The following is a 14,797-nucleotide window of genomic DNA, read 5'->3' on the forward strand; positions in this document are numbered from 1 at the left end:
CAAGACTGCGTCTCCAAAAAAAAAAAAAAAAAAGCTGGATTCTGGTGCCAGGCTTTACCATAGACCTCAAAGAAGGGTTAGCATTTGCACAAGGCCAGTTAGACATTTAGGTACCAAAAGTTAAATCTTGATGTTGATGGAGCTGATCAGGGCCCATGAATGGCCAAAGATGAAGACAAAACTAACATCAAGATCCAAAACAGTAAGTCCCCAGACAAAGACAAGCATTGTTCTGGGTTCTCAAAATTCAGTTTATGCAAGCTATATATATGCCAGAGGGTGAATTATCTTTAATATATAAAAAAGCCTTGCATATTAATAATCACAAACATTTCTAAGCATTTCTATGTGCAAATCACTGGGCTACAGATTCAAATACATCATCTCATTCAATCATCAGATTTTTTATTATAACCACCACCATCTTTTTCATTTTACAGCGGAGAAAACCAAAGCTCCAAGTGATTAAGTGATCTTCTCAAGATCAAACAGATAATAAGTGGCAGAGGCTAAAGTCACACTGTCGCCACATTTCAAGCTTGTGTTTTTGCTTTTGTACTCTGCATTAAATCCGTGGCATGAATGTTACCTATGTTCTGTGTGTGTGTGTGTGTGTGTGTGTGTGTGTGTGTGTGTGTTTTTTTCTCTATATGTGCACATATCAGACTGCATGCCAGGCAAGAAAAAGTTCTTGAGTACCAATGGGGCAAGGAAGGTTAGGTCTAAACCCCTTGTGTGTTCTGTGGCCATTATCCTGGTCACACAACTACATTGACCTTTACAGACAAAGCATAGCTATACAGGTAAATGTCTGACCAACTCAGAAGCAGTGGCTTTTGTTTTAACTTTATACCCACCTGCAGGCTGCCACGAAACTTTGTATTGGGTATGGCATATGGCTATAGGGCCACTAGAAAGTTCTCTGAGGCAGTTCCCTCATCTGTACAATGGGAACCATAATAGTATCCAACTCATAGGACTGTTACAGGGAATCACATTTATAAAATGCATTAAAATGTACATGGCATGTAGTGAGACTCATATAAAATGTTTGTTAAATAAATGGGGAAGGACTCACCTAACGCTTCAAGATGGATGGATGGAAGGAAGGAAGGGAGGGAGGGAGAGAAGGAGGGAGGGAGGGAGGGAGGGAGGGAGGGAGGGAGGGAAGAGGGAGGGGCAGGGAGGGACAGGAAGGGGAGGGGAGGGAAGGGGAGAAGAGGGAAGGGAAGGGAAAGGAGGGAAGGGAGGATGGACGGGAAGGGAAAAAGGAATAGAAAAAAAATTATATAAGAGACAAATTGTTTAAAAAATTCAAAGTATGAGAAAGAGGTCTACAGAAAGCAGAAGGACAGACTCGAACGGTAGAGCTTGGGGACAGACTTGTATTTGTTGGTTAGTCATACTTATAAACCTCCTTGCCAGCTTAGAGTCTTGGTCATTGTATTATATATACTTATAAATCAACTTTATAGTTGATCTTTGAACGATGTGGAGGTTACAGACACTGACTTCCTGAGCAGTCTAAAATCTGCCTATAACATTTAACTCCTCTAAAACTTAATATCAATAGCCTACTGTTGACCAGAAGCCTTACTGAGATCAATTAACACAAATTTTACATATGTATTATATATTGTATTCTCACGGAGAAGAGAAAATATTTAGAAAGTCATGAGGAAGAGAAAATACATTTAGAGTACTGTACTACATTTATCAATGCCATACGTTTGCATCATTTATTCACAAGATGAATCGCCCATCTAAAATAGTGGGCAACTACAGCTGCCAACCTCAATCTACGATGAATATCAAGCGATTCAACTTTTTCTTGTAATGTCTGAACTTTTCTCTGCTTCTTGGGAGCACTTCAGCATCACTAGTGCACTTTGTATGGATCCTCCGGTGTTATTCAACATTTATGGTATTGCACTAAACTCGATGAAAAATGCGACAACCACAAGGATCACTTTTTATTGGGATCCATTTACTGTAGAAAGAACAGCTCATTTAGAGATGATTAGGGGCACAGGGCGTTCTAAGGGATACTGACAACACCTGAGCTCACGGCAAGAGGTGGCTATAAAATGATTACAGGAGTACAGTGTGTACTACAGTCAATTTTATGCAATTAGGCTTTAATACTGCACCTTTATATCTGTTTACGTCTCTCAATTATGATGGCACAATGTACAGTCTATAAGTGTATGCATAAGCTTTGATAAACTTTTAACTTTTTATGATAGATTGTGTATATTTTATGGTAGTAAATAATAAATACACTAGTGTCTACATGTATTTATTCATTTATAACATGCTTAACTTTTACTTAATATTTTCCATTATTTCTAAGCTATGAGATTTGCCTGCAAACTTTTTCAAACTGTCAAAAATGTCCAAACCTTTTTCCAATATATTTATTTTAAAAATCTGCTTCTAAGTGGACCTGCACAGCTCGAACCCACCATGTTCAAGGGTCAACCCTTTTCTCCTATTTTCCATCCTGTTTAGTATGATAATGTAACCCTTGAATAACACCAGGGAATCCAGATGAAGTGCCACTAGTCATGCTGGAAGTACTCCCAAGAAACAGAAAAGTCATGACATTACAAGAAAAAGTTGAACTGCTTGATATGTACCATACATTTTCTTTTCTGTATATATCTTTAAAAACCTTTCTGGCCAGAGACAGCCTGCCCCCTCCCCCCACCCCCAGTCTCCAGTCAATTCTTAGAAACAGCAAGTACTCAGCCAGAAACGTGCCTTTGAGATGCAAACTAACCAATCCAAACTTCTCTATCTGGCATAGCTCCTCTTCTTTAATCACCTCAGCGCCAGATACCAGGCAACCAGGGTGCACCCCTACAGCTTAGAGGCCTGCTGAAATTATTCAAACTAGCCAATCCTTAACTATTCACCCTGTGCTACCTTGTTTTTCCTGTGGAAACCTCAATAAAGGCAGTGGTCTAAAACTTCCTCCTTGCTCCTATCTTCTGCCTCCTGACCACCCTAATGTCTTTCCTAAGTGACCTTGCCTAATATCTGGGGCCTCCTGACTCTAGGACCTGTGAGTATAATAAACTGTTTTTTCCTTACCCTCTCCTCTGTCTATTCTTTTGGCCACATCTGACTGATCATCACAAAAGAACATAAGATACCCATTACTACTGTCACAAACATTTCCTATAAGCTTTTTTGGTTTTGTATAGGATACTATACCGAGTCCGCTAAGCTAGTAAGAATCTGGGGCAATATGGCAAGCATCATGGTTTTGATTCTCTTCTAGATCAGTTAATTTTATTGAACTTAGTTCCACAAACATGAGTCAATTCATTACTGTGTGACTAACGTTGCAGTTACTGTAGGGAAAAGAAGATCAGTATAAGTAAGACATAGTATCTGCCCTTAAAAAGCTAATAGGTTTTGGCTGGGCTCGGTGGATCATGCCTGTAATCCCAACACTTTGGGAGGCCGAGGCAGGCGGATCATGAGGTCAATAGATCGAGACCATCCTGGCCAACATGGTAAAACCCGGTCTTTATGAAAAATACAAAAATTAGCTGGGCGTGGTGGGGCACCTGTAGTTCCAGCTATTCAGGAGGCTGAGGCAAGAGAATCGCTTGAACCTGGGAGGGCCGAGATGAAGTCACTGCACTCCAGCTTACAGACAGAGCAAGACTTCGTCTCAAAAAAAAAAAAAAAAAAAAAAAAAAGCTGAGAATTTTTATGAGAAGACAAGAATGGTTAAGAGAAAATCTACATTCAAATCCCATCTCTACCATTTACTGGCCAAGTGACTATGGACAAATTACTTAAAATATGTGTCAATTTCCTCACAATTGTTAACGGAGCTAATAACCGTACCTATTGAAAGAGTTACATAGAGAATTTAATAAAATTAGACCATGTAAAGTGATCAATGTAATGCCTAGGATATAATAAGCACTCAATACACAGTGGCTGTATTATCCTTAATAGATCAATGTAAATGAATATCACATTATTCATAACAAATGAAGCTATTATAGTCCTCCATGAGATGAATTCTATTTCAATTTAGTACTTGAGGAACAACCAGGAACAAAAAGATATGGAACCGATGACAAGTTCTCTGGATGGCTAGAAAGGCAAATTCATAGAGAGGAATTCTCAAAGGAAATTATAAAATATTTTGAACTGAACAAAAATTAAAACAATGTATCAAAATGTGTAAGATGCTAGTAACAGAAAATTCTTCTTAATACAGAATCTCACTGTCACCCAGGCTGGAGTGCAGTGGCAGGATCTTGGCACACTGCAACGTCTACATCATGGGTTCAAGTGATTCTCCTGCCTCGGCCTCCCAAGTAGGGGATTACAGGTGCCCTCCACCATGCGTGGTTAATTTTTTGGGGGGGTATTTTTTGTAGAGACAGGGTTTAGCCATGTTGGCTAGGCTGGTCTCGAACTCCTGGCCTTAAGCAATACACCCACATTGGTCTTCCAAAGTACTATGATTACACTTGTGAGCCACTGCGCCTTGTCTGAAATTCTTACATTAGGCATTGGTCTCAGATTAGCAATCTAAGCCCCCACCTTAAGAATCCAAAAAAGAAGAGCAAAATAAATCCAAGGCAAGAAGAAATGAAATAATAAAGAACAGAGATCAATGAAATGGAAAAGAAAAACAATCAAGAGGCAGGGCACAGTGCCTCATGCCTGTAATCCCAGCACTTTGGGAAGCCAAGGTGGGGGGATCGCTTGAGCCCAGGAGTTCAAGACCAACTTGGGCAACATGGTGAAACCTCGTCTCTACAAAAAAATTTTAAAAATTAGCTGGGCGTAGTGGTACAAGCCTGTAGTCCCAGCTGCATGGAAGGCTGAGGTGGGAAAATCACTTGGGCCCAGGAGGTTGAAGCTGCAGTGAACCATGAGCATGCCACTACACTCCAATTTGGGTGACAAAGTGAAACCCTGTCTAAAAAAGAGAGAGAGAGAGAGAGAGAGAGAGAGAGAGAGAGAGAGAGAGAGAACAATCAATAAAACCAAAAGTTTGTCTTTGAAAAAAGTCAATACAATTTATAAACCTCTAGTTAAATGGCATGGATAAAAAGAAAGAAGGGGAAAAGTTAACAATATCAGCAATGAAAGAAAGGAATAGAACCCTAGTGATTAAAAATATAATAAAAGAATACTCTAGCCAAATCTATGCACATAAATTTGACAACTTAGATGAAATGGACAAATTCTACAAAAACCACAAACTCCAAAACTCACCCCAGATGAAAAAGACAACCTGAATAATTCTATTAAATAAATTGAATTCATAGTTAAAATCATCTGAATACGAAATCTCCAGACTCAGATAGTTTCAGTGACCAACTCTACCAAATATTTAAACAATCTTGCGCCGGGCACGGTGGCTCAAGCCTGTAATCCCAGCACTTTGGGAGGCCGAGGCGGGTGGATCACGAGGTCAAGAGATCGAGACCATCCTGGTCAACATGGTGAAACCCCGTCTCTACTAAAAATACAAAAAATTAGCTGGGCATGGTGGCACGTGCCTGTAATCCCAGCTACTCAGGAGGCTGAGGCAGGAGAATTGCCAGGAGGCGGAGGTTGCGGTGAGCCGAGATCGTGCCATTGCACTCCAGCCTGGGTAACAAGAGCGAAACTCCGTCTCAAAAAAAAAAAAAAAAAATCTTGTCCAGAAAATAAAAGAGACAGAAAACATTTCGCATTTTGAGTTGAAGAGGGGAAAGAACAAACACATAAATCAATGAAACAGAATAGTCCATCACTACATTACCCAGATACCAAAACTAGGGGAAGTGGGTAGTGGGGAGGAAGGAGAGGAAGAGAAGAAAATAGGGTAAAAAAAGATGAGGGAAGAAGAAGGAAGCAGGAAGAAGAGGGCGGGAGGAAAGGAAGGAAACCAAGACCAATATTCCTCATGAACACAGACACAAAAATCCTCAGTAAAATATTAGCAAATCTAAAGTAGCAATATAAAAAGAATAATTCATGACCAAGTGGGTTCTGTCCTAGTAATACAAGATTAGTTCAATATTTGAAATTCAGTTAACATAATTCACCAATCAGTGCTGAAAAGACTAAAAAACAGACTAAAAGTATATGATCATATCAACTGATACAGAAAGGGTATTTTGTCAAAATTCAATATTCATGATAAAAATTATCATCAAACTAGGAATAGTAGGAAACTTCCTCAACCTGATAAAGGGCACCTAAAAATACTATGCCTAATGTAATACTTAATGGGGAAAGACTGAATGTTCCCCCACACAACATTAGAAACATGACAAGGATGTCCATTCTCACCACTACTATTAGATTAGCAGCTTTAATGAACAAATCAGGCGACGAAAATAATAGAGATTTTAAAGGAAAAAGTAAAACTGTTCTTATTTGCAGTGGACATGATTATACTTATGGAAAATACCAAAGAATCTACAAAAAAAGCTTCTAAAAAATACAATTGGTTGTAAAAAGTCATAAAATACGTCAATACACAAAAATCAACCACTTCAACACAGCAACAGTGTACAACTGAAAACCACATTTTTTGAAACCAGTATTTCAAAAAAACTGAAATGTCTAGGTATAAATCTAACAAAATATTTACAGGATCCATATGCTGAGAATAGCAAAATGCTGATAAAATAAAAGAAGACATAAATAAATGGAAAGACATATTATGTTCAGGGACTGAAAGGCTCAACATAGGAAAAATGTGAGTTGTCACCAAAATGACCTATAGATTCAAAGCAATTCTGATCAAAATCCCAGCAGGATATTTTATAGATAGACTGACTCTAAAATATATATGGAAAGTCAAAGAAATAGGAATAGCTAAAATAATTCTGTAAAAGAAGCAGACAGATAAAGGAGTCACATTACCTGATTTTAAGGCTTACTACAAAGGTACAGCAATCAAAACAATGGAGTATTGCCCAAGAATAGACCTATCAATCAATAAAACACAATAGTCTAGAATTAGACCCACACAAATATTATCATTTGGTTTTTGAAAATACTGTAAATGGGATTGAAGCAATTGGACTTCATATGTAAAATAACAAAATTAACCTATACCTCACCCCTTATATAAAAGCTAGGTTATAAATCTAAATAGAAAATATAAAACTCTTAGAAGGAAATGTAGGAAAAATTCTGTGATCTTCAGTTAAGCAAACAGTTCTTAGACATGACACCAAAACACAAATATAAGAAAAGAAAAAAATGCTAAGCTGACATTAATCAAATGAAAAACTTTTGATCTGTGAAAGACACTTTTAAGACAAGGAAAAGACAAGCTATATAACATACACCATGGGAGAAAATGTTTGCAAATCACATAGCCAACAAAGAACTTTTATTCAGAATATATAAAGAACCCTCAAATTCAATAATAAGAAAACATACAACACAATTTAAAAATGGGCTTAAAAAACATGAACAGACACTTCATCAAAAGAAGTTGTCAGTGAATATGTTGTTGTTTTCATGGCAAATAAGCAGATAAAATGTGGTCCCTACCACTAGAGAAATGCAAACTAATACCACATTCAGATTCCACTTCTCACCTGAGTTACTATAATGATAATAAAAAAAAGACAATAGCAATGTGGCGAAACCAGAATTCTCATACACTGTTGGTGGGAACGTAAATGTAAAAGTACTGCTTTGGAAAACAGTTTGATGGTATCTTATAAAGGATTTTTTTTAAAAAAAAAGGAAAAAAATCTTTTAGAAGTTAAACGTACTCATCCTACAACCCAGTAATTCTGCTCCTGGCTCCCTACTAAGATGAAAATTTACATTTACATGAAACCCTCTATACCAATGTTCACAGCAACTCTATTCATAATAGGTAAAATCTGGAAGCAGTCCAGGTGCCCTTCAATGGCTGAATGGATAAACAAACTATGATACCTACAGACCATGGAAAACCACTCAGAAATAAAAAGGAATAAGCAATTGATACATGGAATGACTCAGATGAATCTCAAAGGCATTATGCTAAGTAAACAAAGCCACTCTCTGAAGGTTACATACTGTAAGGTTCCATTTGTATGACATTCTCCAAAGCACAAAACTATAGTGATGCCGAACTGTAAGTGGTTGCCAGGGTTTAGAAATCTGGGTGTCACACTAAAGGGACAGTATGAGAAGTTTTTATAAGTGATGGAACAGTTCTAAACCCTGACTGTGGTGGTAATTGTAATAATGTATACATATCTTAAGATTCATAGAACTTTATTCCCAAAAAAGCCAATTTGGCTGTATGATAACTGAACAAAATTCAAAAATATATATGAGAAGCAAAACACTGAAGTCTCCCAGTCTCAGCTTTCACACACAAAATAAGTGATCCAGGATCCTGAGCCTTTTAAACAACGTTTTTTCCCCTAGCTTTTTCTTTACACTAAACGTTCTAAATATATAGAAAAGTATTTTTTAAAATGAGCACCTCTGCACCTAGCATACAGCTTTAATAAATTTGAATATTATTGATTCAGTTGTCCTCTATGTACCCTTCCTGAATACCATTCATCTCCCCCAACCCTCACCAGGGGGAACCTTTATTCTAAAGTAGATAACTTCCTTGTGGCCCATGTTTTTATACATTTTTTATGTTTGTATGTATCCAGGAATCATATATAGTGTTGTCTCATGTTTATACCCTTAAATAAATGATACATTATATACAGGATAGATAAATCATTCTGCAAATTACATTTTTCACTTAACTTCTAATTATCCATGTTTATACACGTAGCTCTACTTCGTTTTTCACTGCTGGATATTATTCACTTTTATGAATACACCACAAGTTAGTTACCCATTGTCATACTGATGGACATCTGGATCTACTTTTTTCCTTCAGCCAGACACTGAGATTTACTTTCGGTGATTTATATCGTGAAAACAAAAGATCTAACTGAGCACAGTGGCTTACACCTGTAATCTCAGTACTTTGGGAGGCTGAGGCAGGCAGATCACTTGAGGTCAGGAGTTGGAGATCAGCTGGCCAACACGGTGAAATCCCATTTCTACTAAAAATATAAAAATTAGCTGGTTGTGGTGGCATGTGTCTGTAATCCCAGCTACTCAGGAGGCTGAGGCAGGAGAATCACTGGAATATGGGTTGAAGTCAGCCAAGATTGTGCCACTGCTGGGCATAGAGCGAGATGCCATCTCAAATATATATATACATATATATATATATACACATATACATATATTTCTACCATCTCAGAGTCCAGAGTCCTTCCACATTGACTTTCTGTTTCTATATGCCCTTGGGTCTAAGAGGATAAACATTTTTTTCCTACTTAGTGAGGTCTTGTAGCACAATCCTGTCTGTCTTGTGGCAGCGAAGGCAGTTAGAACCTTGTATTTCAGAATTCACATACAAGAGAGTAGGACAACTGCTGAATCTAAGCGGAAGCCATACAAGCGTTCTATGTACTGCGCTGTTCACTTTTCCATATGTTTAAATTTTTCAGAATAAAAGTCAGAACATAAAAAAACAAGCAAGTAAAGGCAAAAAAAGAAAGCAGATAAGTAGAACAGGAAGGCTTGGCTGGCTTTGCCTGTGGACACAAAGATTATTCCCTGGTTGTAGCTGGTGGTTTCCCACTTCCTTCTTCTGAACCAAATGGGGCTGCACAGCCACAGAGCTGCAGAATATTTTTTTTTTCCCTGTGAAATTCAGGAAGTTGGCAAAAGCCCCTAACTGGAAGGTACTCAACTGGTAAAAGAGCCTAGTTATCTGAAGGTAATTTTCATTCTGAAATTTTACTTATCTGAATGAAAGCAATTTTCTTTCCTTGAAACCCAAATTCTAACAGTGAGCACAGACATGACAAAGCGTCAAGACAAGGATAATGGTATATATTACTACTAACAATTATTGAGTAAGTGGTATATGTTAGATTTCATGCTAAGAAATTTACATGGGTCATCTCATCTAATCAACACTATTACTGAAAAGGGTAGTTACTATTAATAGCATTCCTTTACAAATGAGGAAATGGAAGCTAAAACTTTAATCTTCACTCAGGATCACAGAGCTAAGAATTAAGGAGAACCACAACTATAACTCTAATTCCACTGTACTATTTCAAAACATGTACAAACATGATCCCGTCAAACCATGTCTATCTGGTAAGTTAAATGCTGGATTTAACAGAATACGGTTTAAATACATTATATTATGCTCATCCAAATAATGGAATACCATGTAGCCATCAGAAATCATGTTAAGAATACTTAATTAGATGGGTAAATAATCATGCTATATGAGCTTTTTACATATTACAAAGTATCATATGTAGAATGATCTTATTTTGTTTCTAAAAATGGATATATACCTACAGAAGACTGAGAAGAAATTATACCAATATATTAGCAGGAATTATCAGTTATTATTATTGTCTTCTTTATTGCTCTCTGTAATTTTTTTTTTTTTAGATGGCATCTCATTCTTGTCGCCCAGGCTGGAGTGCAGTGGTGCAATCTCGGCTTACTGCAACCTCTGCCTCCTGGGTTCAAGTGATTATCCTGCCTCAGCCTCCTGAGTAGTTGGGATTACAAGCATGCACCACCACGCCTGGCTAATTTTTGTATTTTTAGTACAGATGGGGTTTCACCATGTCGGTCAGGCTGGTCTCGAACTCCTGACCTCATGATCCGTCTGCCTCAGCCTCCCAAAGTGCTGGGATTAGAGGCATGAGCCACTGTGTCCAGCCTCTGTAATATTTTATTTCTTTCCCTTACAATTAACATGGATTACTTTCTAATGGGAAAGAAACATTTCTGCCTCTTCATTACCAACTGCACAACTCCTACCTAATTTGCCCAAATCTTATCTACTATGCCATACTGCTTTTTTTACCTTTGGAATTGCTTTTGCCCAATATATAGCACAGTAGATTCTTCACTTGGATTCCATAAAGTAAAAATAGGCCCAAAATGATCAGTCCTCATTCCTTTGCTGAGTACTGCTTTCCATGTTTCTGCAGATAGAAAAAGTTACCTGAATCTTTAGCCTTTCTTTTACCCAGTGATGACGTTCCTCTAAACACATGCTTAAAGTCTAGGAGGAAGAAAAAATAAATATAAAAGCAGTTCCTGCTCTGGGAACTTTCAAAGAGAACTTCTGGGAGACTTGGAGAAAATAAAACTGAGTATATGTAAACGCAGGCAGCTTCTATTGTCTGTGGAATGGGAAGAGAGACCTGTGAACCCAAAAATGTCTTCCCTCTTCTAAGCATTAAGTAAAGAAAGAATACACATAGAAGGCAGAACCTGACTGAGCAGCATTCTGCATAAAAAGGGGAAACTGGTCTCGCTGAATTGCTCTTTACTTTCTGTGGTTTCCTCTTTCCCCTTTAAATCTGCAGCATTCATATGCAGAGCCTTCTCTCCCTTGCCAATAACTGAGTCTTAATAAGGCTGCTCAGGTCAGAGACAACCTCCTAAATCTCTTTTTCAGTAACGAGTCCAATGCTAAGCCAAAAAGCAGCCACCTCTGAGGTGAAGGTGCCAAAAGACTGCCCCTTTTAAATTTCATATAACCCTTAACTAAGTCTCAGTTTAGAATCCCTCAGGTTCCAGAGCAGCTGATCTGATGAGCACTGGGAAAGGGGGTACTGAGATGGTAAAATCATTCCACGACATTTACACTAAACAGGTTCAAACTGAGTCTATCTCATGACCTCAGAGCAATCCTAGAGACCTGAGGTCTGAACTTCTCCCTGGGGAAAGTCATGCTATTTAAAAATCTGAGTATCACAAATAAAATCTAGAAAAAGAAAGGGCCATGGGGCTGTTGCACTGTCATAATATCATGTGGCCCAAACGCCAACAGGATATCAATCTTGTAATGCCTAGATCATATGTCAGGCCACCCCAATTCCTCATGCCCACGCCCATGCTTCCCTTATCTACCTTGGCTTACTTCCAGCCTACAGGCCTCTCTCCATCCAGCAATGCACCTCCTGCTCTCTGCAGCACAGATGAAATTTCATCTCATCTGCTTCAAAAGCTTCTTTAGACTGAGTCAGCAGATATAATCAAAAAATCCCACTTGTATCACAGATCCACTCCTCTCCATGCACACATGAAGAGGGGCAACTTTAGGGTTTCAGTGGGGAGCAAAGGGGTACTATACACTTTCTGGAGCAGAGGATATGTGTCAGCACTCTGCTATGCCCTTTTCTTACCCAAGGCAGAGTGAGGGAAGATTTTCCTGCCATTTAAACCATATCACTCAGTGACTCACTCCCTGAGTTCCCCCACCCTTGCTACATACACATGGATAACCAGGCACATTAAGTTCTGGGTATTCAGAAGACAGCTAAACTATCTGATTACAACCCAAAGCTTGGGAAACTTTAATCTCTGTTCCCTTTTCCTTCATGTATTCCTTCAAGATATCCCAACTCAGAGGCCGAGGCTGCAGTGAGTCATGATCACATCACTGCACTCCAGCCTTGGCAACACTGAGACAGTTTCAAAAACAACAACAAAAAAGATAGCCCAACTCAGAGAAAGTCTCAAACGGCTAGTTTCTCCAAGAGGTCCCCCGCCCATTGTGAAATTCTTGTGAAACTAGCAATTAAGACACCAAAGAGCAAACTGAACACACAGAGGCTGATTGCATTTCAGAGCTCTCTGTGGTGGTGGGATCAATGGAGACAGAGAAGAGGGAATGAGTGTTCTCTAATGTGTGATGATGACACCTTCCTTTCACCAGATCCAATGGAAAGACTAGGAAACACTGAACTATGCCATGCTATCCAAGGCTTCTCCCACAGGTCTGTAATTCTCAGGACTGCTGGTTTCTTTAGTTGCTAGCCCCGCGTATCAGCTGTGATGAAAAGATCTTAGCTTTCCTTTGTCCTCAGAAGAGGGAGAAAATTGGACCTTTGTATGCTAACTCTGCTCCAAGAACAACACTAAACACACCAGAGATCTGTTTCTCCTGGGCAGATGGGAGACCAAGGTTAGAATTTAGTTTTTTCCAGGTCTTGGTAAAGCTAAGGGATGCCAAGGCTAGAGCTGGGAAGTAAGGAATATTTTCTGCACCCCACTGAGAGAAAAATGACTTAGGGTCATGAGGGCAGCATTGTTTCCAGATGCAACGAGCCCAGGTCTCTAGCTGATAAGGAAGAATCTCAGCCTGGAGGCTGTAGAAACAGTTGACTCAGACTGATGATTGCTCTTTTATTGAGTAAGTCTGTTGTGATTAATAATGAAAAAGCTAGGATCTTCTAGTCTTGGGAAGAGATCAGATAAACTACCATCACTAGTCACCATTTGTATTACAAGCAAAAAGAAATGACTGGTTAGCTTTTAAGTTGTTTCTGATATGAACACTTCTGACAACTGCAGAGGTTTCTCAAGCCTCTAGAGAAGTAGAAAATCCCTGCTAATCCTTATGTCAGAGTGAGAATGTGAACTCTTGTGTATCTCCACCCATAAAGATTGTAGGAAGACATCACTAGGATGAACTGTAGCTTTCCAAGATCTCCCCATCCCCATTATGGTATTCCTCTTAAATACTCGAGAAATGTCTCCCATTGCCTTCTAGCTTATTAACAGAGTCACTGTCCTATTGTACATATGTAATTTCCTCCCCTCTCCTCTCTCTCTCTCTCTGCCTATGCTAGATCCAATTCCTCTAAACTCAGGGTCAGCAAAACATGGTCCTTCTGTTTTGGTGTCTTTATTGGTGAGATTTACACACACACACACACACACACACACACACACATATAAACAAAATTTTCCATCTTTTTTTAATGTACAGTTCAGTGGCATTAAGCACATTCACACTGTTGTGCAACCATGACTGCCAGCCATCTCCAGAACTTTTTCATCTGGTCCTCTTGTTTATGTAAATAAAGTTTTTGAACACAACCACACTAATTCGTTTGCATTTTTCTGTGATGCTTTCAGGCTTCAACAACAGTTAAGCAGTTAAAACACAGAGATCATATGGCCCGCAAAATCTAAAATATTTATTCTCTGGCCCTTTACAGAAAACAGTTGCCAACCTCTCCCCTAATCCAAAATATACACTGGATTTCTACTTTAAAATAGCACTTGGCTAGCAGTCACGATCATAGCCTCTCTCAATTTCCCACTGAAATGCCTATGAAGATACGGGAAAAGATAAAATTCCCCAAACACTGAAAACTTAGATTGATGGCCAACTTATTACCAGGATCTGGGAGAAATCTCCATTAACAATAAGCCTAATGCTGAAATGAGAAAAAAAAATCTGACCAATTCATCAAGTAGCCCACAGAAACCTAAAAGAAGATAGTCCCTGAGTCTTTCCACCACTGTCAGCCTTATGGCTTTCTAGAAACCAAGAGTTCATCTAGAAACTGGCAAACTGGACATTCATTCTTCCTATTACATGGCTACTACTTGCAGAGGAAATCAGCAATTCTCAAAACTGGCGTATGGAGACTCTAATTTGCCAAAATCAAAAGGGCAGAATTGGTGCTGGCACACTGTGTACTAGGAGTGGGAACCCTCACAAGTAACACTCAGGTAGTAACACATGTGGGAGGCTGTACTGTTTCGCATACTTTATCTAGATAGTTCAAAGTATCTGAGAACGTTGTAGTAGGAGTGGACACTTCTATATGGGTCCAGCAGAACCCATTAGATGAGTAGCTGACAGACACTGTCAAACAGGTTAAAAGCTATGTGTATCAACCTGCCTGCCAACGGTGGAGCTGAAAAGGGGTTCTAACCAATATGACAGAGAATC

At 38.8% G+C, this 14,797-nt stretch overlaps 1 protein-coding gene across 16 annotated transcripts in view; it reads right to left on the minus strand.

Moving 5' to 3' along the window:
- Positions 1–14,797, minus strand: part of TMEM164 (transmembrane protein 164) — a 171,861-nt gene that overhangs the window by 70,941 nt on the left and 86,123 nt on the right. Inside the window, exons 4-5 of one of the 16 annotated variants that reach the window (XR_012515654.1) lie at positions 10,904–11,024; positions 6,923–6,965 (exon numbers count right to left, since the gene is read on the minus strand). The exons of 13 other annotated variants lie outside the window; for them this stretch is intronic. Coding sequence is in view for 1 of the 3 variants with exons in the window: in XM_074391764.1 (XP_074247865.1) it covers positions 10,904–10,995 (92 nt within the window). In the remaining 2 variants the exon portion in view is untranslated. 2 more of the 16 variants (XM_074391764.1, XM_074391766.1) reach the window with 2 other exon arrangements.

This window comes from Saimiri boliviensis, chromosome X (assembly GCF_048565385.1).
Source record: "Saimiri boliviensis isolate mSaiBol1 chromosome X, mSaiBol1.pri, whole genome shotgun sequence".
Classification (NCBI taxonomy): Eukaryota; Metazoa; Chordata; class Mammalia; order Primates; family Cebidae; genus Saimiri; species Saimiri boliviensis.